The sequence below is a fragment of the Triticum dicoccoides genome, chromosome 6B (genome assembly GCF_002162155.2).
Source record: "Triticum dicoccoides isolate Atlit2015 ecotype Zavitan chromosome 6B, WEW_v2.0, whole genome shotgun sequence".
In the NCBI taxonomy this organism is placed as follows: Eukaryota; Viridiplantae; Streptophyta; class Magnoliopsida; order Poales; family Poaceae; genus Triticum; species Triticum dicoccoides.
In genome coordinates, this window is record NC_041391.1 from 338047344 (window position 1) to 338070502 (window position 23159).

The 23159-nt window shown below is 48.1% G+C and overlaps 1 protein-coding gene across 3 annotated transcripts in view; it reads left to right on the top strand.

Annotated features, from left to right (window-relative positions):
- Positions 1-3087: 3087 nt before the first annotated feature.
- The window catches only part of LOC119322772, a 50516-nt gene continuing 30444 nt past the window's right edge, over positions 3088-23159 (top strand). Inside the window, exons 1-7 of one of the 3 annotated variants that reach the window (XM_037596279.1) lie at positions 3088-3441; positions 3918-4152; positions 4310-4479; positions 6573-6715; positions 6844-7021; positions 7249-7816; positions 18759-18871. In XM_037596279.1, the coding sequence (XP_037452176.1) occupies positions 3242-3441; positions 3918-4152; positions 4310-4479; positions 6573-6715; positions 6844-7021; positions 7249-7816; positions 18759-18871 (1607 nt within the window). In that variant the 5' untranslated portion in view covers positions 3088-3241. The remainder of the gene's footprint in view (positions 3442-3917; positions 4153-4309; positions 4480-6572; positions 6716-6843; positions 7022-7248; positions 7817-18758; positions 18872-23159) is intronic. The other 2 variants (XM_037596278.1, XM_037596280.1) reach the window with 2 other exon arrangements.

Consider the following 23159-nt stretch of genomic DNA (forward strand, 5'->3'; position numbering starts at 1 on the left):
CCGGTGGTGTCGGTACATGCTGAGGCGGAGCGGTATTCAGACGAGGGGGTTCCGTCATGCATGATTGAACCGGCGTCCCAACCCCGGGTGCCGCAGCCCAGTTTATCTCCTGCGGGGTACTGGGCCCTGCACCAGGCGTGCGGAAGAGGTCTCTAGCCTCGTAAACCAGAGGTAGACGGGACTGGTGCCTCCTCCTCATGATTTCATTTGAAGCGTTTTGATCCATCATAAGCTGGAAAGCCTCCGACTGAATCCATTGGGCCCGAGCATCCAAAGCAGCCCGTTTCGTGACTATCCTGACATCCTCTGCCGCCAGGTCTTCCTTGGCTAGTGCTACCTCATCACGTAACTTTGCCACCTCCGCATCATGCCGAGCTTGATTCAACGGGTTGACCACAGCTGTTAACAGAGCCGTCAATTTATCCATTAAAGCCATCAAAACCTGAGCCGACGGGCGCGCAGGGCCTCCTGCCCCGGCTGCCGTCACCGTCGCTGACCCGGAAGTCATCGCCGCTGCGGTTGAAGAATTTTGCCCAGGCTGGGTACTAGCCATGAAGATCCCGACTCTGTTTGGTGGCTCGTAGGGGTCCGGAATACTGTCGCCATCGAAATAGCCCCCAAGCCCGCCATCTTGTAGTTGATACAACGAAGTAGTCTCGCCCTTGGACGACTCACCATCAGAGTAGATGGTCATCTCACTGCCAGACATAGATCCTTCATCAAGTTCCGCCTCCATGGATGCATCCCACGAAGGCACGCTTCACGGCGGGCTAAGCTCGGGTGGGTCTCGCACGTTGAGCCGTCTCGATGATGTCGGTGTAGATGTTCGACTCAGGGCCCGGCTTGTCGATCTTGCCAAATAAGACGTGGATTCCACCGAAGGGGACCCGGTACCCGTACTCAATTGAGCCGGCCTCGGGGCCCCAGCCTGCATCGTCGATGTAGAGCTTGCCGCGACGACTCTTGGTCATCCGACCCACAGCGTATCCCTTGAGCCCTTCGAAGCTACCCTTTAAGAACTCGAAACCACCATGCGTTGGCCCCATGATGGGCGCCAACTATCATGGAAAGGTTATGGCAGATGTCCTAGCAAAAGGACTTAGTCGTGGAGCCATCACAACTAGGTAGCTTAAAGGGGTTAAATGGGGCAAGGACACAGGAGTTTATACTGGTTCGGCCCCTTGTAGTGAAGGTAAAGGCCTAATCCAGTTTGAGGTGGTATTGCTTATGTCTTGATTACGAGGGAGCGAATCCGCTTGACCTAGCTTTCGATCTGTTGTTTCTTGTCTTGAACCGTCGTCGGGTCGTCCCTTTATATACACAGGTTGACGCCCAACGACTCATGGAGTCCCGACCGGCTCATAGATAATGTGTCCGGCTCGGTGACTATCTTTACATGCCTTACAATACAAGTCTTTACATATATGGCGGTTTACCCCTACAGGCCTTAAGTCGACTTTGGGCATTGGGCCCTTAACTAAACCGCCATCTTTAATATCCTCGTGGGCTTCATATGATAGATCGCCATAGGTATAACCCGGCCCCTCCTGGGCGGGTCATACCTAATAGTTATATCCCCAACAGTAGGTGTTAGTCGGGAGGTGTGCAATGTGTATTGTTAATAAAGAGTAGATTTTATTAACTCAAAATGAAGCACCAAGAGGATACAAATATGATGAACACACACCCGACCTAGCTGCATAGCTAGGATGCACATGACACACACACACACACACACAACATGCTAGAAAATAGCAAAGTCATATAAGACCAAAACTATGCATATGCGGGGCAAAATAAAGAAAAAACCCAAAGTGATCAGATCCGTAATCATCAAACTACAGGAAAGACCATATCCACACCAACCATCTCATTACAGCACACGTAGGACGAGGTTCTTCAACAGAACGCCTTAAGGAATGAAGCGATACTTAAGCGCCGCCGTCATCATACCCAAACACTAAAGAACAAAATTTAGGTTTTCACCCTGAGAAACAGTCCGAGCATATTCAAGCACTGCCTTCAACAAGGTAACGCCGTACGAATTCGCCATTGCCAGGTATAATCATCTCGGGTCAGACTTGGGCTTTCACACCGGAGCTCAAAACCGGGTGCTCGAGAAACACCACCATTGTAGTCACTCATGTGATGCCGCCATCACTTTTCCATGGTCCCAGTAGCTACACGCGATGCAATCGACGCAACTGCACAACCATCCCTCCGCGTCAAGCCTTCGTCAATAGTTTGCATCCCATCGCCGAAGCACCAGATTCAGAGAGTAGCCTACGTGGAACCGTATGAGGTTCGGAAGCCACGTGGAGCCGTAGGAGGTCGGTGCAGTGCAATCTTCAACCACCACCAATAGTTCGATCCGAATCTGGATCACCACCACCGGACGAGGCCCCCGCGCGCCAGCGAGTGAAGGCCGATACGACATCCAACAAGGAATGATGCCCCAAGCGCCGCCGGAGGACGCATGCACTTGCAGGGACAAATCCACACCTGGCCCGTCCGAGAACGCATCCACGTTCCGCCGGAACAAAAGTCCTCTCCTGAACCGCGACACTACTCCGGCCAGCGCACGCCTGCACGCGTCCGCCATCGCCGCCAAGGAAAGCTACCACCATGCATCCAACCACTGAGCCGCACCGTCGATCACTAGGACCTTGCATCCCAGTGCGCGGATGCATCGCCTGCATTTGTGCCCACCAGATTCGGGTGTTGCCGCGGGAGGACGACCGCCGCCGCCGTTGGCCGCACTGGCATCGCCCGGCGGCGTCCTCTAGTTGCGGTGCAACATAGGGGGGCGGGGGGAAGGTTGGCGGCGTTAGGGTTAGGCGATGGACGCATGCTAATTGCATTTTACATATTGTATCATATCAAATCCCAGACTAGATTAAGTAATGAAGCGGTTATTCTCGAAGAAAAAAGCAGATTTGAGATGATCGAAACTACAGTGTATATCTGATGCGCATCTCTTGAAATATAAAAAACGTCTCTAAACTAAATTTTGGTTCAGTTCAATTCATTCTGTGAAAAACTGTGCAAATCTCGAAATTAAATGGGATATTTTGGGGGCTTCTGCTACACCGCACTCCCGTCTCGTCTTCCCTCGTCACCGTCCCACCGCCTGTACCAAGGTCCCCGTCAGCCCGCCTAGACCCTACGGCCTACGCAGTGATACCACACGAACACGGCAAGCACACACCGTCTTTAGTCCGATCCGGCGGACCATTGGAGGATGGCAATGATGAGAAGTACGCGGGATCTGCTGATGGAGGGTTTCGAGGGGCTCGTGCGGGACGGGTCTTTCAAGTGGCCCGTCCCCCGCCGCGGCGTGGACGACGACGATGACCCCTACCGCTCGCCCTCGGCCTGCAAGAGCACGTCCGTTGCCGGCCTCTCCCCCATGGTCAGCGCCGTCGTCTCTCGCTGCTCCCGGTAATATCTTAAAGAACTGGGCGTTGGTTTTCTTCAGTTTGGAAAGAGGAAATGTTGCTCTCGGATGTTATAATTTTCGTTATCACTTAGGCCTTGAGATTAAGAGATGCTGATTCTCGAAGCTTCTGTAGACTGTTTAATTCACGAGCTTCTTTCTTTTTGTAATGGAATTAGATCATCGCATAATCCTGGATAGTACCACTGCTCTCTAAACTGCAGACATGGCGACGTAGGTTAAAATTCTCAGAAAATATCGTTTTCTGAGCAGTGTCGTACTTTATTATAATAAGTTAGTAATACTCCCTTCGTAAACTAATATAAGAGCGTTTAGAATACTAAAATAGTGATCTAAACGCTCTTATATTAGTTTACGGAGGGAGTACCATATAACAAATTTGCCTTTTCTTAGTTATGTAATGCCTATTTTGTGTCCATTGGATGTTGAACAGCCTTTTTTGGCGCTAATTACCTTTCAGAGTTCTTGATGTATCCATTGAAGACCTGCAATATGACTTTGATATGCAAGCATCTGACTCTATAAAGCACCCAAGAAACTATGCGAGAAACTTTTTGGAATATTGCTGCTTTAGGGCACTTGCACAGGTCTCACAAGTTGCGGGATATCTTGCTGACAAAAGCCTTCGTCGCCTGACATTTGATATGATGTTAGCTTGGGAAGTTCCCTCTTCTTCAAGCCAGATCACTGTTAAGGTAGAAGCTTTCTTTTGATTGCTTTCCCGAAATAATTTGTTGGTCATACAGAATGAGCTGGGCCTGCATTACAATCATCTGTACAAGGTCTTTTCTTGCATTAAAGTTTTGTAATAACATCCCTTTTATACTGAATTTCATCTCTCCTCATTTGTAGGTTGATGTTGATAGCACAGTTAGTTTGGAGGCTTTCTCAAGAATAGCACCTGCCATTCCAACAATCGCTGATGTAGTAACTTCTTCAAATCTCTTTGATGTGCTTTCATCAACAACTGGAGGCCGTCTTCCATTTCCTGTATATGATAAGTATCTTGCAGGGTTGGACAGGTCACCTTCTGTACTGTAATGTTTTCATAGTAATCATATACTTTTCCTTGTTCAAATACCCGAGTACTTACAATTTTATCTTTTGTATACCCTCTTATTCTTTAAAACATTAAATTTTGTTCCTTGTCTTGGATGAAATCATTATTAGTTCTTAAATAAACTAAACTAAATGTAAGACAATTTTCCTAGATATCAGGTCTTGAGTGCACAATCTGAAATTTTTGTTTGGCGTTCGTGACATTGTCTTTCCTTCTGCTGTAAAGTATTTCTTGCAGAGTTTAGACATGACGTCATTCTGTTTGGCGTTCATGACATTGTCTTTCCTTGTGCTATAAAGTATTACCTCTGTCCCAAATTACTTCTCTTAGATTTGTCTAGATACATATGTATCTAACACTAAAACATGTCTAGATACATCCGTATCTAGACAAATTTAAGACAAGTAATTCGGGATGGAGGGAGTATTTCTTGCAGAGTTTAGATATGACGTCATTCAGTACTTCTTATAATGGATGTGCATGTGTAGTACTACATATCTTTTTTCTTATTTCTTATAAGATATTGTAACTCGATCAGTTTAAGCAATTATGCTGATGTATTGTTACAACTGGTCATCGCTTTATTGGTATAAATACAGAAATGGAGATATATCGTGTACTGTTGTCAATGTCAGCTAATTTTCTTGCGCACCCCTTGATGTGTATGTCTGTTCTTAATTGTTTCCCAAATGAATAAAAGCACATAATTGCATCACACATCTGATGTCCTCTGTTCTTGCTGCTTATTCTCAACAAACAGAGGCTACCTTCATATACAAAGATGGAAGTTTTTTGGGCAATCACTAACTAGGTTTTGTCTCTTAAAAGTCTTGCTTGTACGACATTTTATTAGATTCCATTATATAGTGATTCACTACCTCATTCATGCTGAGTTATAGACTCCTGGCATGCATTGAAAAGGTTGTATGTGTTAAGGAGTATTAGTATATATAGGTCTAGGTCTAAATTTCCTTCGTTGTACCCCGAGTCTATTGTACTACATATTTACCCCATGGGCTGTGCAATACAATCAAGTTGCATCCATAACATGGTATCACGAGCCAGTTTTTTCTCGCACGCGTAACTCATGCTCCTCTAGATCGAATCCTTCGGTCTCCAGCCCACCCTCCCAGTCGATTTATCCGTCTCCACCTTTGCCCATCGATCTCCGGATCAGATTGGTCCCGTCCTCTCACCTCTGTCTCGTTGGCTGCATCGTTCCCAGGTCGTCTGCTCCGCTCGACAGATCATGCCAGATCGGACCCAAGCTGGACCTTCAAATGCAATGCTATTGTGTACACTTTGCATTTGGTGGTTGTGTGTGTTCCCGCGTGGGGGCGGGGGTTAAGGAGTATTAATATAGGTCTAAGGTCTCTTTGCGTAGTTGTATTAGTATAGGTTTCCTTGTACCCCAAGTATATTGTACAAGATATTTGCCCCATGGGTTGTGCAATACAATCAAGTTTTGCATCCATAACAGTATGACGAGCAAATAACAACTATACATTTTCTTGCTTCTGTAGGTGTACAGTAATGTAACGTTGAGGCTGTAGAGCGAAAGGGCATAGTTTAAAAGCCATGTTCGTAATGTTCTTGATATCAAAGGATCGTAGTGTATAGTGTACCATGGTACAAACATGGACATGGCTTCCTTCTCCCAAATGCCATTGTGGGAAGCAGATTTTGTCATTGTTAACGATATATAACTTGTTCATATAGGCATTTAAGTGTCAATGCATATTCTGAAGTGTTATCACTATCTGAAATAGGATGGTAATTGACATTCCTTCACTATCTGAAATAAGATGGTAGTTGACATTCCTTCACTATCTGAAATAGGATGGTAGTTGACATTCCTTTTTAATTTTAAATTATTTGCCAATGATATACTCCTTTTTTAAAGTTCAATGCATCGGAAGCATGTCTATAAACTTTTATTTTCAAATAAAGTTCAGTTATGCTATTTCGTTTCCTCTTAATATAGGATATGTAAGGATGAATTTCTATTGGTTCCTTTTTGGTAAAGGTGACTCTGAATGTGTTTTGTCCATATAGAGCATTTAAGAAAATGAAGACACAGTCTGAGTCATCGCTTCTATCGGGCTTCCGATCACAGAGAGGAGAAAGGGTTCTAGAAGTCGATGGAACATTGACAACTCAACCAGTACTTGAGCATGTTGGGATTTCAACATGGCCAGGTTTGTCTGGTTTACTGATGGGGCTGATCAAGTTGATGGCATGTTTGATTACTTACAGCTTAATTTATGTTTTCGCCTTGTTCCTTTTGTTGTATTTATATCACTGGTTTCAACCTTTGGTGATGCAGGAAGATTGACACTGACGGATCATGCCCTTTACTTTGAAGCTGTAAAGGTTGTGACATTTGATAAGCCCAAATCTTATGAACTTGCAGAAGATGCAAAGCAGATTGTTAAACCTGAGCTAACTGGCCCATGGGGTTCACGGCTGTTTGACAAAGCCGTTATGTATAAATCAACAGCCTTGTAAGTTTAAAACAAAGCAAATACTCAATATTACATTAGATGAACATAGGTTGTGCTTACGGCGGTCTTTTACTAATTATTTAACATACAACTGATTGCTATTTATTTTGAGAAAAAGTCTGTTCTGTTAAGACTGGTGTTCTACTTACGATTAGCATATATATATATATATATATATTTGTTCTACTTATGATTACTCATCTCTGACTATATAATATTGAATGCAGAACTGAACCAGTGATCATAGAATTTCCAGAGCTGGCCGGGCACTCTCGCCGTGATTACTGGTTGGCAATTATATCTGAAGTTCTTTATGTTCACAGGTTTGTTAGGAAGTTCAACATAAGTGGAGTCGATAAAGAGGAAATAATTCTGAAGGCCTCGCTTGGTATCTTGCGGTTGCAAGCCATCGAAGAATTAGCTTTTCCAGCTTCCAATCGATACGAATCTCTTTTGTTGTTCAATCTTTGTGACAAACTTCCTGGAGGAGATGTAATACTTGAAACACTAGCCAGTACTATATCATCAAGAAGTTCAGCTCATGCCAATCAACCAGGCATGAGCATTGGAATGCGTTCCATGTCTGCCTTCGCTGTCCTGTCAAACCTGGGCATGGTATCACCAGGTAATAATAGTGAGAGACTCTTTGTTGGTGAGATAGTCATTGGGGAAATGAGTTCCTTGCAGAAGGCAGTTACTGAGTCAATGAACAACTACAAGAAGGTTGAACTGGCCCAAGCCACAGTTGATGGAGTCAAAGTTGATGGGCTTGATACAAACCTGGTAGTGATGAAGGTAAACTAAGAACAACATAATCTCTTCATCTTTTCAATTACTTTAGATTGTTTGGCCTTTTCGAGCATTATCGCCTGTTCAATCTGGTCACTTAATTTTACTGCACTTTGGACTTGTATTTCTGGAGCCAGGTTCTTGTTTCAGTCCCTATTGTAACATTGGTTTAATTAAAATTCTCGAAACTGGAAATATACAGAGGCATATATGTTGTCTCATGGAAGTCCAGATGAGAGTGGGGAGTGTTCAGGGTTGCAATCATTCTGTCATCCTCTTTATGGTCAAAACATGTTGTTTTGAGGACTTGCATGACAAAGAGCAGGAGTAGTCTTATCCTTGGTACAATATGCGGTGGCCGGCAGCGGGGGTGCGGCCAGCAGAAATAGGGGATCTACAGCAGGTTAAGGCAGCAGCAGTACGTAAGGGGAGGCAGCAGCGGCTGTGTGTAGAGTAATGTGCCCTGCTCTTGTCCAAGGCTGCTCATCTGGCTGGACGAGATGCGTGCCCAGGAGCTGCTGCTGTGTTGCACAGCAGGAAAAAAAAAGTGCATCCACTTGCTCTGTACGGGAGCTACATGTTGAAGGGGAGCCTTGGCGCAGTGGTAAAGCTGCTGCCTTGTGACCATGAGGTCATGGGTTCAAGTCCTGGAAACAGCCTCTTACAGAAATGTAGGGAAAGGCTGCGTACTATAGACCCAAAGTGGTCGGACCCTTCCCTGGACCCTGCGCAAGCGGGAGCTACATGCACCAGGTTGCCCACTTGCTCTGTACGGAAGAGGAGATAGCTGCAGAGGAGTATAAGTGGTCAGGCAGGCAGTGCAGCCAGGAGTGTGCGTGTACTGCAGTGGACGAGCAGTTTGGGTGTCTGGTGCTCGTGCATTTGCCTGCGAGGAGAAGAGTGCGTGTGGCCCGGACATTGGGAGCAGCGTGCTGGATTCTCGGCTTTGGCGTGTGCCAGGGAGAAGATTGGTTTCTTGTGCTCTTCCATTTAGCAGCTGCTTGGGGTTCAGCTGTAGTGCTGTACTTGTTAGCTGCGCAAGAGAACTTGTTTTGTGCTGCTTCGAGGCTCTGTTTGTTAGTCGCCGACTAATCACCGAGCCGGAAATCACCAATTATGTCCAACTAATCGCTGAGGCGGAGGCATGGTGACTCGACTTGACTTGTTGACTCAAAAACCTTACTCTGAGGTGATTCGCAATCATGGAGGAAAATCAAAGAATTGAGAAGCTACTTGAGAAATTGACTCAATTGAGGGTGGAGAAAAATAAGGCTAATCTAATTTAACCCCGGAAGGACAGTTGTTTTTCCACTTTCTGAATTTCTGCACTCATTAACTGTCTCAATTTTTCAACGACGCCCATCGAGCACCATTCGTGGGATTGTGAACAACCGGATAACCACGACTTCCATGAAGAGCAACCGAAGGAGACAGAGCATGGAAGGCACGGCACCACATGAAATCTTGAGGAAAACAGAGGTCACAATGATGGGAGAAGTCGTGATGTGCTTGCACAAGGAACGGGTGAAACAATCGCCGCTCCCTGCCACCTAGCGACGAAGACCAGAAGGAAGGCGTGGACGAGCGGGGACATGGCCCACCTGAGGTAACAACAATAAGAGAAGCAAACGATCCCGTCAAGACTCACCTGGTCCACCATCTAATGATAACAGTGATGACCCTAGTCGACCGCGCACCGAAGGCCATCACACCTACCCAATGAACGTGTCGTCCTGGCAACGATACTATGGGATGTCAAGCCTTCTCCCACGAAATCACCAGCGTGAGGGTGCCACGCCATGTACAGACTCAACTTCGAGAGTGACTCACTAACCCCGTCGCCTTCCTTACGAAGTTTCCCCGGCGTTACGTGTCATGGGCGGCAATACGGCAATACCTCTGACATGGCAAACATCCAACCACCCATCTACAAGGCAACACCCTTGCATGTCTTAGGAACCTACCTTTTTACCAAAAAAGTCTTTCGCCCCGCGTTTACATATAAAGCAACAACCTCATACGGCCGAGCAAACCACAACACAACACACCCACAACCACACTCACCCAAGGCCAGATACGAAGGTGCTAGAAGCTACAACAACCACACACTGAACGACTCGAAGTAGACTAGAAGATGACAGTAAGGACTCCCCGGAGATACCAAGAAGAGGTGAAGTTGAGGGTCGACGACAGCGTGAGCTCCAAGACGGTGCCTTCAGGAAGGATACGACACCGAAGCACCGACGCCGCCTGATCCAAGGATCTAGATTTTCATCCGAAGCACGACGAAGAGAAAGGAGCAACCTTAACGGAGACTTCAGGAAGATGACGATGCCCACGGGCGCCGCTTCCGTCGGCCTGGCCGAAGCCAGACAGGGTTTTCACCTCAGCATGCATGCTCCTTCGCCCAGTGTGTGGCCAGGCATGAGTACCCTAGCGGCACACCTACACGGAACGTCAAAACGCCATCCACCACACAGCCCATGCGGCCATGGCCGCTAGCTGCACGCACCTGAGCTGCGAGCTTAGCCCACGAGCACCGCAACTCCCACCACTGAGCCGCTGCCCAGGAAACACGGCGACCAATAGGGCCTCCATGGCTGCAAGCGATGAACCGACCGGAAAGCTCCGACCGCCGATAGAGCCGCCAGCAACCGGGACAATCAGATTGATCGGGGAGCCACCAGGTCGGAGAAGAAGTGACATGGGAGCGGACCACGTTGACGACAGGCACCCCTGCCGGTGACGGTGGCCCGATCGCATCGGCGCCACCCATCACTCCCAACAGCTCTCCATACGCCACCTCCTGTGGCGCCTGACCGTAGCTCCTGGCCTGGATCCGCATCTGGCTTGTACCACGTCGACGACAGGCACCCCTACCGGTGACGGGTGGCCCGATCGCATCGGCGCCACCCATCAGTCCCAACACCTCTCCATACGCCACCTCCTGTGGCGCTTGACCATAGCTGCTGGCCTGGATCCGCATCTAGCTTGTCCCTGCCACCCGCTCCATGACGTGAGGTGACGGACCGACCACACCAGCAACCGCGAAGGACCCCAGCGACCTCCACCAGGACCGCGCGCCAACGGACCGACACCAGAGGAAGTTCAGCCGCCGCCGCGACGCGACCCACACTGCCACCATGGGCTTGCCACCACGCTGTCGCAGCCCATAACCAAGCCACGACCAGGGTGAGCGTGACCACCACCCCTGAGCCGCCAGCGGCGATCAGGGGGCAAATCTGGGCGGATGACCGGCAACCACCGCACCTACCAGTAGCTGCCGGCACGCTGCCGTGGGCCACAGCCAAAGTCGAACCCGTCAATCACCGCCCGCCCCCGTGCCGCCCGCCGCCAGGAACCCATCAGAATGGATCTGACATGGGCCGCCGCCGCCAAGCATGCCCCGCCTCCGCCAGGCATGCGCAGTCGCCACCACCACGGGCACGAGCCACCGCCGCTAACAAGCAGTCCTCCACGTCAAGGCATAGCTGCCGGCGCTGCCGCGCCCCACACGTAGCGCCACGCCCCCGCGCGAAGAAGGCATCCTCGCCGCCCACACGGAGAGGAGAGGAGGCCCCGTCGCCGCCGCTACCAAGTGGGCTTTGCCCATCAGCGAGCGGCGGCGAAGTGGTTTAAGAGTAGGCGGCGGCTAGGGTTTCCCCCCGTCACTCGCGGAGTGACGCGGGGGGGGGGGGTGAGGAGGAGAGCTTCGGATTAGGAACCTATTGCCCTATCGACTGTTGGAACACCTTTTGTGAACCTCTTCATTAGAAGCCTTTCTACCACGGGGGACAACAAGGAGATAAAAGAGGATTTTAAGCTCATCAAGATGGCAGGCAATGAAAAGCTACATGACTACCTCCACCATACCGCTTGGAATGGCATTGGAATGGCACAAAGTCCCTTACCTCCCGGACGAAGAAGTAACCGAAACATTCAAGGTTGCGTGCGGTCCACAAGGATCGAGGCACCACCTCCATATATGAAGGAGACCTACCACATGAACCAACTTGTCAAAATCGTCAGAAAAGCGATAGCTATCGATGTTGCCATCACACGGAAGGCCGAAGATGGTAGGGACTGAAGTCCAAATGACCCGAACATGAGAAAGAACACCAGCAGAAATGATGGAGGAGCGACTCGAACGTCATGGTCGGATGCATTAGCAATGACTTTGAACGTTGAGGTGAGCCACATGTGCAGCGCAAAGTGTGCCACAAGAAGGGTCAATTGCAGTCAAAATCCAAGTTCTAGGGCTCAAAGGATAAATGCACCCCTTTTTGATTTGAAGAAGGCAGAGGTAAATGGTAGGAGATATGCAACTTGTGTTCCCTTGGGGCCATAGGCCAGTACATATACATGTACAGGTGCATGAAATATGCAAAAAAAACCTTATAGAATGGAACAAATAAAAGGGTACATGGCTAAAATATATAACTCAACCCCATTCCCTGTCAAAATCATGGTGGATCAACAACATTGAGTTTGGAGAGATACTCTGCTCTATTCTGGGCCTTCATAAAGAAATCCGCCAACTATAACTTGGAAGCTACATACTGAAGAGAATAACCTTATCCCACACACCCAAGCGCACAAAAGAAGCCTCAACACCATTATGCTTGGTGAGCTCATGCTTCAAGGGTTGCGCGCAGTGTTGATAGCACATGTACTGGTTGATGAGAGGAGTAGGTGTAGTGACAGAAACACCAAGATCTTCAAGCAGCCATCGTAGCCAATCCTCCTCTACTATTAAAAGAGCCATAGCTCGCAACTCAGTCTCTGAACTCGAATAGGAAGCTGACAACTTCAGTCAGTTTCTTCGTCTTCCAGGCAATGAGAGAACCATAAAGAAAAACACAGTAAGTAGAAAGGGACCGTCAATCTAAAGGATCACTAGCCCAATAGCATTCAAATAGGCCTGAAGCTGGAACGAACTGGATCGTGGGAAGAAGAGATGGCGAGAGATAGGCCCACGAAGATACCGTAGAACACACAGGAGGTGACTGTAGTGGACCAAAGTGGGAGCAAAGACAAATTGACTTAGAATCTGAATGAGATAGGAAATTTCCGGACGAGTGATGACTAGATAGACAAGACTTCCAACAAGACAACGACAACGCGTAGGATCAGACAAAGGCTCATTGTTAGAAGCACAAAGGTGGACTTTGAGCTCCATCAAATCAACCATGTGCTCAAGCAAGAAGATCTGGATATACTTCCCTTGGGAAGTAAAGAAACCGACAGAGGTAGAAGAAACCTCAATCCTAAGGAAGTAGCGAAGAGCACCAAAATCAGACATAAGAAATTGCTCACTAAGACGAGCCTTCACAAACACAATGTACTTAAAGTCGTTGCCAGTGATGATCATGTCGTCGACATATAGAAGAAGAGTCTGTCAATGAGCTGAAAGGTGGACAAAAACGCTGGATCATGAGCACTCATCGGAAAACCAGCCACAATCACCACTAAGGCGAAGCACTCAAACCAGGCATGAGGGGCTTGCTTAAGGCCATATAGAGAGCGACGAAGATTACAGACCATGCCATCAGGAATAGAATACATGACGTGCGGGAAGACCAAGACCTAAACCTAAGCTCTAATACCATGTTAGGAATATGTAACTTGTATTCCTATGTGGCCATAGGCCATATATATACGCATGCAAGTGCGCTACAATATGCAGAAAGTCCCTTATAGATCGGGGAAAACGCAAAGGGTACACAACTAAATATATATAACTCAAATAGATTATCACAATTGGTGCGAAGTTGCATATGACGGGATCCCATGGAAGAGCTTAGTGCAGGACCCTCTCAAACTACATGGAAGAACAAAGGCTGAGATCAATGTAGAGGTCGTAGGACAATGACGATGACCCCCCCTCCCCCCCAATGTACTTATGCGGGTAAACCACCTACGGATAGTTCAAAAAAGCGCTAGGCGTTAATTGTGTGTTTTGCCACCGCCTTGCGCTTTTCTGACCAAAGCGCATGCTTATCCGCAATTATGCGCAGCTATACACTAGGCATTTTGCTATCGCCTAGAACCTAGGCGCACCTTTTTTAACTATGTCTACGGGGAGTATTAGTGACTTGCAAGTCGGAGGTTGAAGCGAAGAAGATAGCAAGGGATGTCCTCGTTTGACAACGCTTGACCTGCGGCTAGAATGAAATGGGCAGAAGTACCCATCATGATCAGCGAGAAAGACTGCCCACCAGGATGCCAACGCCCATGGCGACTTCCTCTAGTCGTATCCCCTATCATAGGGAGCGCGCGAGTTCACCGCATGCTAATTGATGGGGGAGTTCCTTTAGCATGATTTCGTTGAAAACATGGGACCAGATGTAGGTATCCCACAGAGAGAGAGCAGGACTTGAGGGAGTTACATGGAATTATCCCAGGGGTGTCACACCTGCCGTCATCTTTGAGAAATCAGATAATTTCCGCAAGCTGTGCACCTTCGAGGTTGTTGACTTCAAGATGGTCTACATGGCCATGATAGTCCACCACACGTTTGCACAATTCATGGCTATATTGAATCACATCTACATGATGGTAAAGCTGCCGGGGCTGAAAGACACCATCAGGGTCCAAGGCTCCCTTGAACACACGGTTGAATGTGATCGGCGGAACTATGAAATGACCGCCGCCACTTGGGTCCTCAACGCGCGGGTGCCTCCTATGATCTTCCTGTTAGAGTACTATATATATAGCCGTGTAGCCTTTTCTATTTTCCCCATTTTATAAGAGGTTTTCTACATATTTCCTGCACCTGTCCATGTACATATGCTGCCCTATGCCCCCATGGGAATACAAGTTGCATATTTCCTAACATGGTTAGAGCCTAGGTCAATTTTTTCGCACACGCAACTCTTGCTGTGATCCCTTCGCCGCGATGTTGTCATCTTCTTGCCGGTCGTGCCTGCTCCCTTTCCCTCCGCCGCCGCCGTACCTCTCGGTTGCTGCATTGCACCACCTCGCTTCCGATCCACGCCACCCCGCCTCTGATTCATGTCCTGGACACTCCGCCGTCTGCCTCCTAATCGAATCGGCCCACCTCTCGCACGTCTCTAGGTCACGGATGTACTCTTGCACCAGGTCCTTTCGGTCGCTGCTGCCATCTTTCTCAAGTTGGTTCCTTGTGCCAGGCCCGTGTTGCCCCTCCGCCCTCTGCCATTTAGGTCGACGCCTCCCTGGTCGTTGCTGCCCAGCTGCGCACGCACGCATTTACAAGGCTGCCACCAAGCCGCGCACGCACACATTTACAAGGCTGCCGCCAAGCTGCGCACGCACGCATTTACAAGGCTGCTGCCCAGCTGCGCACCCACACATCTACAAGGCTGCTGCTTCCCCCCGCGCGTGCACACAATCTCTTTTGCTGGTCATGCTTCCTCCTATTCCTCGCGTGAGTAGGCAACCTGCTTGTTTGTTTCTCGTGTTAGCAAACATGGTTGATTGGTGCCATCCTCTTTTGCTGGCGTGTTTCACCCGCCGCTAGCCTTTGTCTAGCCCGTGATTCTTTTCTGCTTGGTTAAAAAAAGAGTAGAAAAATACATGTATGATGTTTTCGTCGGGTATGCATCTCCCTCCCTGCCCGCCAAATCTTGGCAGTGTTCCTTACATTGATTTTGTCTCGCACACCTCGGTGCTCGTACACTTGCGATGTCGTCTCCTTCGACGTCTTCCATAGGCAGTGGTGGTCGCTCTTTAGTAGCGCATCTCGCGACCTCCGCACATGGTGATTGTTGCTCTACACCCTCTGCCCTCGTGACTTTCACCGGTAGTGTTTGTGCATATTGCTCCATCGGCCGCGCCTCACACACGCGCCTTCTCTTGGCACTTGGTGCTTGTCTGCATGCACCCTCCTCTCCTTCATCGGCTTCTGCAGACGATTCTGGTCATGCTACACCATCTTCTGTAGTGGCTTCCATAGGTGGTGGTGGTTGCTCCTCTCGTGGTGCTGCTACATCCACTACTTCAGCTATGTCCTTCATTGAGCAGGAGAGTGCGCAACTTCGCGACCCGCTTCTCCCTCGGACTCCTTTGCCGGGTGCATCTACGTTGACCTCTTCAGTTGAGCCTCTGACTAAGTAGGAGATTACGCGACTTTGATGCCTACCAGGTACGACTTTTGGTTCTACATCAACAACTTTTGCTACTGATTCTTTTGGCACTATTAGACTATCTCTACACTAGCCCATACATCTCCATGGATTCTTGATACTGGAGCATCTTTTCATATGACTCATGATTCATCCACTTCGTCCTCCATTCTATCTATCGATTTTCCTATTCATGTTCTTGATCCTGATGGTACCATCCTTCTGGTTAATGGCCGAGGCGTTCTTACTTTGTCTTTTCATTTTCCTGATGTTGCTCATGTTCCCGGACATACCATGCAGCTCATTTCTAGTTGTCAGATTGTTGACTCTGCTTGTAGGGTCATTCTCGAATTTGACTCATGTTTTGTTTAGGATCTTCACACTGGTGCTCTCCTTGGTGCTGGCCCCCGACGCCGTGACTCCAAGGGCCTCTGGGAGCTTGATTGACGTCACCTTCCCTTCGTGCTATTGTTGCACTCTCTCCACCTTTGTTGCCTTGTCTACCAGCTCTTTTCAGTAGTGGCATCATTGCCTTTGTCACTTGTGTGGCCCGCATCTCTCATCCTTAGTTCGAAGTGGTTTTCTTGGATCCGTCTCCGGTGGTGTATTTAGATGTCAGGGTTGACGGCTTGGTAAACAGGTCAGTTACCTTATCCATATAGCGAGACCGTGTCTCAGCGTCCTTTTAACCTTGTTCACTTATGTATGGGGTCTAGCTCCCTTCGCCTCGAAAAGAGGCTGTCACTACTATATTATATTTATAAATGATTTCTCTCTACACACGTGGATATATCTTATGTCTTCTCGTAGTGAGGTCTTGTTTCTATAAGCGTCTTGCTACGATGGTTCACTCATATGCATATTGGTGTGTTCCGTGTTGACCCTATTGGAGAGTATATCTCCAAGATGTTGTGTGGAGTCCTTGCTGAGCAGGCTACTCTTGCTCAATTCTCTTGTCCTGGTGCTCATGCTCAGAGTGGCGTGGCTGAGCGCAAGCATCATGACCTTCTCGAGATGGCTCGTGTATTGATGATCACTACCTCCCTTCTGCCTCACTTTTGGGTTGGGGCTGTCTCCACTTCCACCTATCTCAGCAACATTCAGCCATTCTCCGCTCGCCTTTGACCGCTCTCCTGATTATTGGGCGCTTCATTTGTTTGGTTGTGTTTGCTGTGCGCTTCTTGCCCCCCATGAACGCACCAAACTTACCGCTTAGCCCGTCTGAGTGTCTTCTTAGGGTACAATGATGAGCATAAGAGCCGTGGTTGTTGGGATCCTGTCGGTCGTCGGATGCTTATTTTCAACACACCTATCACTCCTGTTGAGCCCTTGTCTACCCATCCCACCTACTTCTCAGACTGCCGCAGATCCATCGCCGCCATCTCTTATGGTTTCCTCATAGTTGCAGATCCTGTTGAACCCAAGCAAAAGGGAATTTTTTTAGTACGAGCCAGCTTGATGCAAGGAGGGAGGCCTACCCCCTTTCCCCCATATTGACCAATGCTCGGGGAGCATTGCGGAACCCCCCTCGCTACCCCCTTTGGAACTAACCATATCGTCTACCAGCGCCAGCAGTGTCCTCCGGCACCTTGATGGGATCTACCCGAGACAGAAAGGCCTCAGTGAAAATAGGTCATCGAAAATTGGAAGGCTCGCGACTGGGTCAAGAAACTCACCTCCGCCGTCCTGACTAGGACCAAGCACCAAACCATGTACCCATGTTGGGTTCATCTTGTTCCTTAAACAGGAAATTCTTTGGCGGAAGAAGCCGCCCTGCATTGCCCGTCCCACAAGTCTTTGATGGCCGCCACCATTGGAGTAAGGAAACTATAGTTCGCCCACACGAGTCCCATTTGACTAGTCGGGTGTTAACAAACTTGGGGGCACCAGTCTCATCAGACACGATACGGGCCGGCCTTGTCATGACTCAAAGAATTGCGGGGCTGCATCTCAATGAAGGCCCAACCTTTGCCAGTGCGTATCGAGAACCGATAGGAACATGGGACCTCATTGGGCGCCATGTTCGTATTCACCTTAAGCAAGAAGTTATGGAAGAGATTCGGATCTTAGCGGATCCCGATGAAGCGCTCGCAAAGATGCATGAAGGCAGATAAGACCACCGAAATCAGGGCCCAGTGATAAAGCTAGATTCCGCAGAAATGCATCATAGAGTAGAGGAAAGTGGACAAGGGGAAATTTACACCACCTTGGAGGTGGTAGGCAAGAACCATCATCGCGGCCCTGCCGGGTGTCGAGGAGTCACCCAGGGAGAAAGCGGTGCCACAAAGCCTCCGATGCTCCTTTGTTGGAGATATTTGCACTGTGCACACTTGCAATTTCAAGTTCAAGTGTATCTATGCACCACTTCAAAGTTGGAAAATTGTTACATCTGCTCTATTAATCATCCACGGACTGGAATGTACCATCTATATCTGTTTTTGAACATGTGAATTTAGTCAATTACTCTTCCAGTTGAAATTCCAAATGAAGGCAATTTAGTTCACCGGAACTCAAAAGGTAGGGTTTGGTGAGATCTGCTTTTTAGGAGTGTAATGTGCCGCTCATGTGCTCCCCATACAGTGGTCATGAATAGACATTCCACGCCACTTGTCATGCACCCAAGCTGGCATGCTCATGATCTACAGTAACCTGCAATTTGTAACTTCTATGGCCTAGTTTAAGTAACCAGAGTTCAGTAATCTGCAATTCAATTGTCTCTTATCTACATGTGTACTTTCTTCGATGGTTATGTTTTCAATACAATTGCACCAACCATGTATGTCAAATGCCAAATTTGTGTTTCCTATGGGCATTTATGAATATAATGATTTAATTGTATCTAGGAATTGTTATCACCGGTAAGTGACCTTTGGAGGTTTTTGGTGTCGTTGGCATTGTGGGACGAGCCTTTTAAGTCATTCATCTTTTGCTTGTTATCTTCTTCTATTATCATAAGGTATGCTGCTTTGCCCATATATATTTTTATTTTCTTTATGCAATGGTTGGTTATTGTGAGGGCAGGCCTGGCGCAGTGGTGAAGTCCTCCCCACTTGTGCCAAGAGGTCCTGGGTTCGAACCAGCCTCTCTGCATTGCACTTTGCAGGGGTAAGACTAGGTTCCTATAATCCCTCCCCAGACCCCACCTTGTGTGGGAGCTTCTATGCACTGGGTCTGTCCTTTTTTTAATGGTTGGTTATTGTGTACTATCGGACATACTAACAAATAAAGGCAAGGATCATGTTCTGCTACATCTCACGGAAGGAGGCTGCCAACATAAACTTGTGGGGACTTGCATGTGTTAATATTTGTGTAGAGAATGCGCTGCTGGTTGTTTTAGGTAGTACTTTTTTTGGTGGATAATGGAAGTCCATTTGGTTGTAACACCATTCGAGTTTGAGCACCATGACAAGAGAACTAAGCAAGTGTGCCCTACTTAGCTAGTAATCCGCCTGACAAATGGGGGATATACTCACCAGCAGAGTCTACACGAAAGACATGAATAGGGGTAGATAACTCGGTATGTACGGTGGTAGCGAATTGCTGATATACAGGAAGAACCTCATTGTGAGAAGACATAAATATTTCCAAGTTTAGTGAGAAATCATCTATAAAAGTACTGTAATATGGAGACCCCCTTTCGAGATGAAGGGAGCTTTGACCCCAAACATCTAAATGAACAAGATCAAAAGAACGCTAAGACATTAACTCCCTATGAGGGTGAGGTAACTGAATCTTTTTACCAAGCTTACAACCCTGACAATCTAAAGGCACATTTCCTAAGATAGACCCCATAAGAACACAATGAACTAAATACGAAAGATGAGAGTCACATAGATGATCGAGACGCTGATGGAAAGAGCTCCTAGACAAGGTAATGGGGGCAGAGAGACTGGCGGCCATGGCAATGGAAGGAATATGAAGCGCTCACCCACCGGCCACCTCCATCGAGCGTCGTGAGGAAGACCGAGTTAGACCGACTATAAACTAGCTTGACGATGGTGCTCGCACACGTAGGTTGCGTCGTCGCCATCTCCAGGAGACTGTCGCCACAGGAAGCCACTCACTAGGCCGCCGCTGCCACCAGTCACACCCACTCGCCTTCCCGCCCTGGTCGACACCAGCGATCATGCTAGCTTGGCCTCTTTGTCTCCTCTGTACGCACATGCCCAGCGCTCTCCTTGTTGTGAGACTAAGGCAGTTCCCAAGGCCCGTCTTATGTTTCCTCTTAGATTGGATCTGAAAAAGGAAGAGTAAACCAAAAAAAAAGTACAATGTCTTCACTGTCGGGCTATCATATCATCTCTTGTCGGCCGGTGATTTTGACAATGTTCACTACATCGGGTTCGATTGGCCACATGCGCATTCACCTGTGTGGCCTTTGTCTTCTCTTCGGCGAGGTCACATATCCGCCTCGCCCTATTGCCACTGGAGCCTAAACCGTAGGCTCCTGCCCCAGATGCTCTGTACTTGTCGGTGGTTCGTCGGGAGTACGCACTTCAGCATGGTCATTCCATTATCGACATTTCTATGTATGAAGTTCTGCTATTTGGCTTCAGCTTGATATTCTGCTGGTTGTGGCTCTTGTGCGCGTGTTGCCAAATTGTTCGTTTACGAGCTTTGTATCGGCAACGTAAGGAGTTTGAGCCACGATGTGCCCAAATCTTTTTCGCTTGTGCCTCGTGTCTCTTCTGGAGGCACTCACTGAGATCCACACCGAGGAGACTAGCCTGGATGGTGCTAGTCCACTGTAAGTTCCCTCGGAGCTCGCTCCGCACTCACCTGCTACACCACCTACTGCACCGGCTGCTTCCCACTTCAGTGATCCGCCTCTTCTACCGTCTCCAATTGGCAGTGGTAGTCACCCTTCTTCTAGTAGTTGTTGTCCGCATTGCCCCTATTGCGTCAACGATGGTGAAGTTGAGTATGATTGCTACAAGAAGCAGCAACACATGTGACGCGGTTCTTCTTGAGGGATTTGTGGTTCTACATCAACCTCTTTAGTTGCGTCTCTAACTGCACAGGATGTTGTGCAACAATATCTGCTTGCAGCTTCGGGTTCTTCCTCGACAGGTTCTGCAAGTTCAGCTACAAAGCGACCACCTTCTCCACAGTCAGGTACATCCCCATGGATTCTTGATTCTGGAGCCTCTTTCCATATGACATATGATTCTTCCTCTTTGCCATCCATTAGACCTCTAGATTCCTTGTTCTTATTGCCGATGGTACTTCTCTGCCTATTGCTAATCCAGGTACACTGAGCATTCCATCATTTTTTGTTTCCCTTGTGGCTCATGTTCCTCGGCTTACCATGCAACTCTTTTCTATTGGCCAGGTTACTTTGGTTGTCACGACATTCTCGATGATGATTCTTGTTGTGTTTAGGACCGCCATAGGGGAGCTCTGGTTGGAAGCCTATCTAACATAATACGGGAGATTGCGATGGGGAAATTCTATCTAGACTGTGCGGGATGGCTTCGATGAGAGGGAAATAGCTGCATGCATGCTATTGTGTAGGGTAGAAAGCGAATTAGATAAGAAGAATGAAGATGGCAAGACAAATGATTGATCTGGAAGGCAATGAAAAAGTATTTTTCAAGGAAGCATGAGTTGTATGTGTGGAGGAGAAAGAAAAACCCTAGGCCCTAATACCACGTTTGGGAATAACAAATTATATTTCCATGAAGCGATAGGGGGATATATATACACGTACATGTGTGGTAAATATGCAGAAAACCCATAAGGGTTATTACATGGCTAACATATACCACTCTTAACAACAATCACATAGCATGCTTCTTCAACATGCTTGATTTATGTTCTGGTTTTCACCAAATGCGTAATAACATCGCCAAGACAATCTTTCGCACGCACAATGCCAACTACAAGTTCCTAGTCATGCCTTTTGGCATGACCAATGCCCCCAACGACTTTCTAGGGCTTGATCAATGAGATCCTTCAGCTCTTCCTATGTTGTCTTTTCTGTCTTGTTTGATTATATCCTTATTTATTGCTCATCATGGTTGGAGCACTGCGTCATCTTTGATACAAGGCAAGTCGTTGGGTGGCCCGATCTTCACGATTTGGAGGTGGAACGGCGATGAACACTCGTAACTATGCGTACGAAAAGCAATTTCAAGCTCTTCCTCTTGCTCTCCTTTCTCCTCATCCATGGCTTGGTCTTCTTCCCTCACTTATCCATGCTAGATTCCTTCGCACCTAAGTATGCACAAGGTTTTGGAATTAGGTAGTAGACATGTCTCATATGAATGCATATGGAGCTCGAAGGGTAACAAAGTCACCTCGGTGTTAATGGCACGTGAGCGAGCTCTTGTCACCGGTCCACTTGGAGCTTGTGGGGTTGATGATGCATGGTGATGTCCATGGGGTGCTTCGCATCAATCTTCGTCTTGTGTTTGAGGTTATACGACAAGATACCCTCTTCCTCGAATGGTCCAAGTGCACATTCGGTGCTGCATCCATGGCGTACCTCAGCCATGTGATTTCTGCAGATGGTCTGCCCACAGATCGACAAGGTCCATCTGTGGCAGATGAGCCAACCTCACTATTGGTGTTAACACATGTGCTATGAGGCTTCGGTCTTTGTCACACCTGTGCGTGACGACACAGTGGACTAGAGAGATGCCAAGGGCATGTTGGGCCATGGGCACTGTGAGGGATGTAAACTAGAGCCAAGTGTGGCCCAGAGAAGAGGCTATTTAACGCGTGTAACTGACAAGATGAACCATCGATCAGAAGAATGAACTGGTTCCTGGTACCCTCGATATCCTCATCTTTCTGTGCTCTTCTCATCTCAAACCCTATCCCGACTATCCTGACACCTTGTGACTCTATTCCCTCTCCGACGGGTTCATCACAATTTGATAATCAAAGCCCAATCCCCCTCCCCAAAACCCAGCTTCCTTAGTCGTTCCTCTGAATCTCCCGACCTGATTCGTACATCCACTTTATTGGGTGTGATTTTGCTTCGGTGAACATCACGCAAAATCCCTTAGATAGATTTTGGATTGGCTTGGAGCGTTAACGGCGACGCAATCCAAGCCTTCTGCTCAGACATGCCATGTCCTTACAGCCATGGAGAGTGAAAATCAGACGAAGTCCTTGCTCGACACGATCCCCAAGCGCCTCAATGACTTGCCATCCTGGACCAGCGCCATGAGGCCTAGCTCTAGTTCAAAGAGAGTCACCACCGATATGCAAGGGATGAGGAAAGAAATCCACCTCAT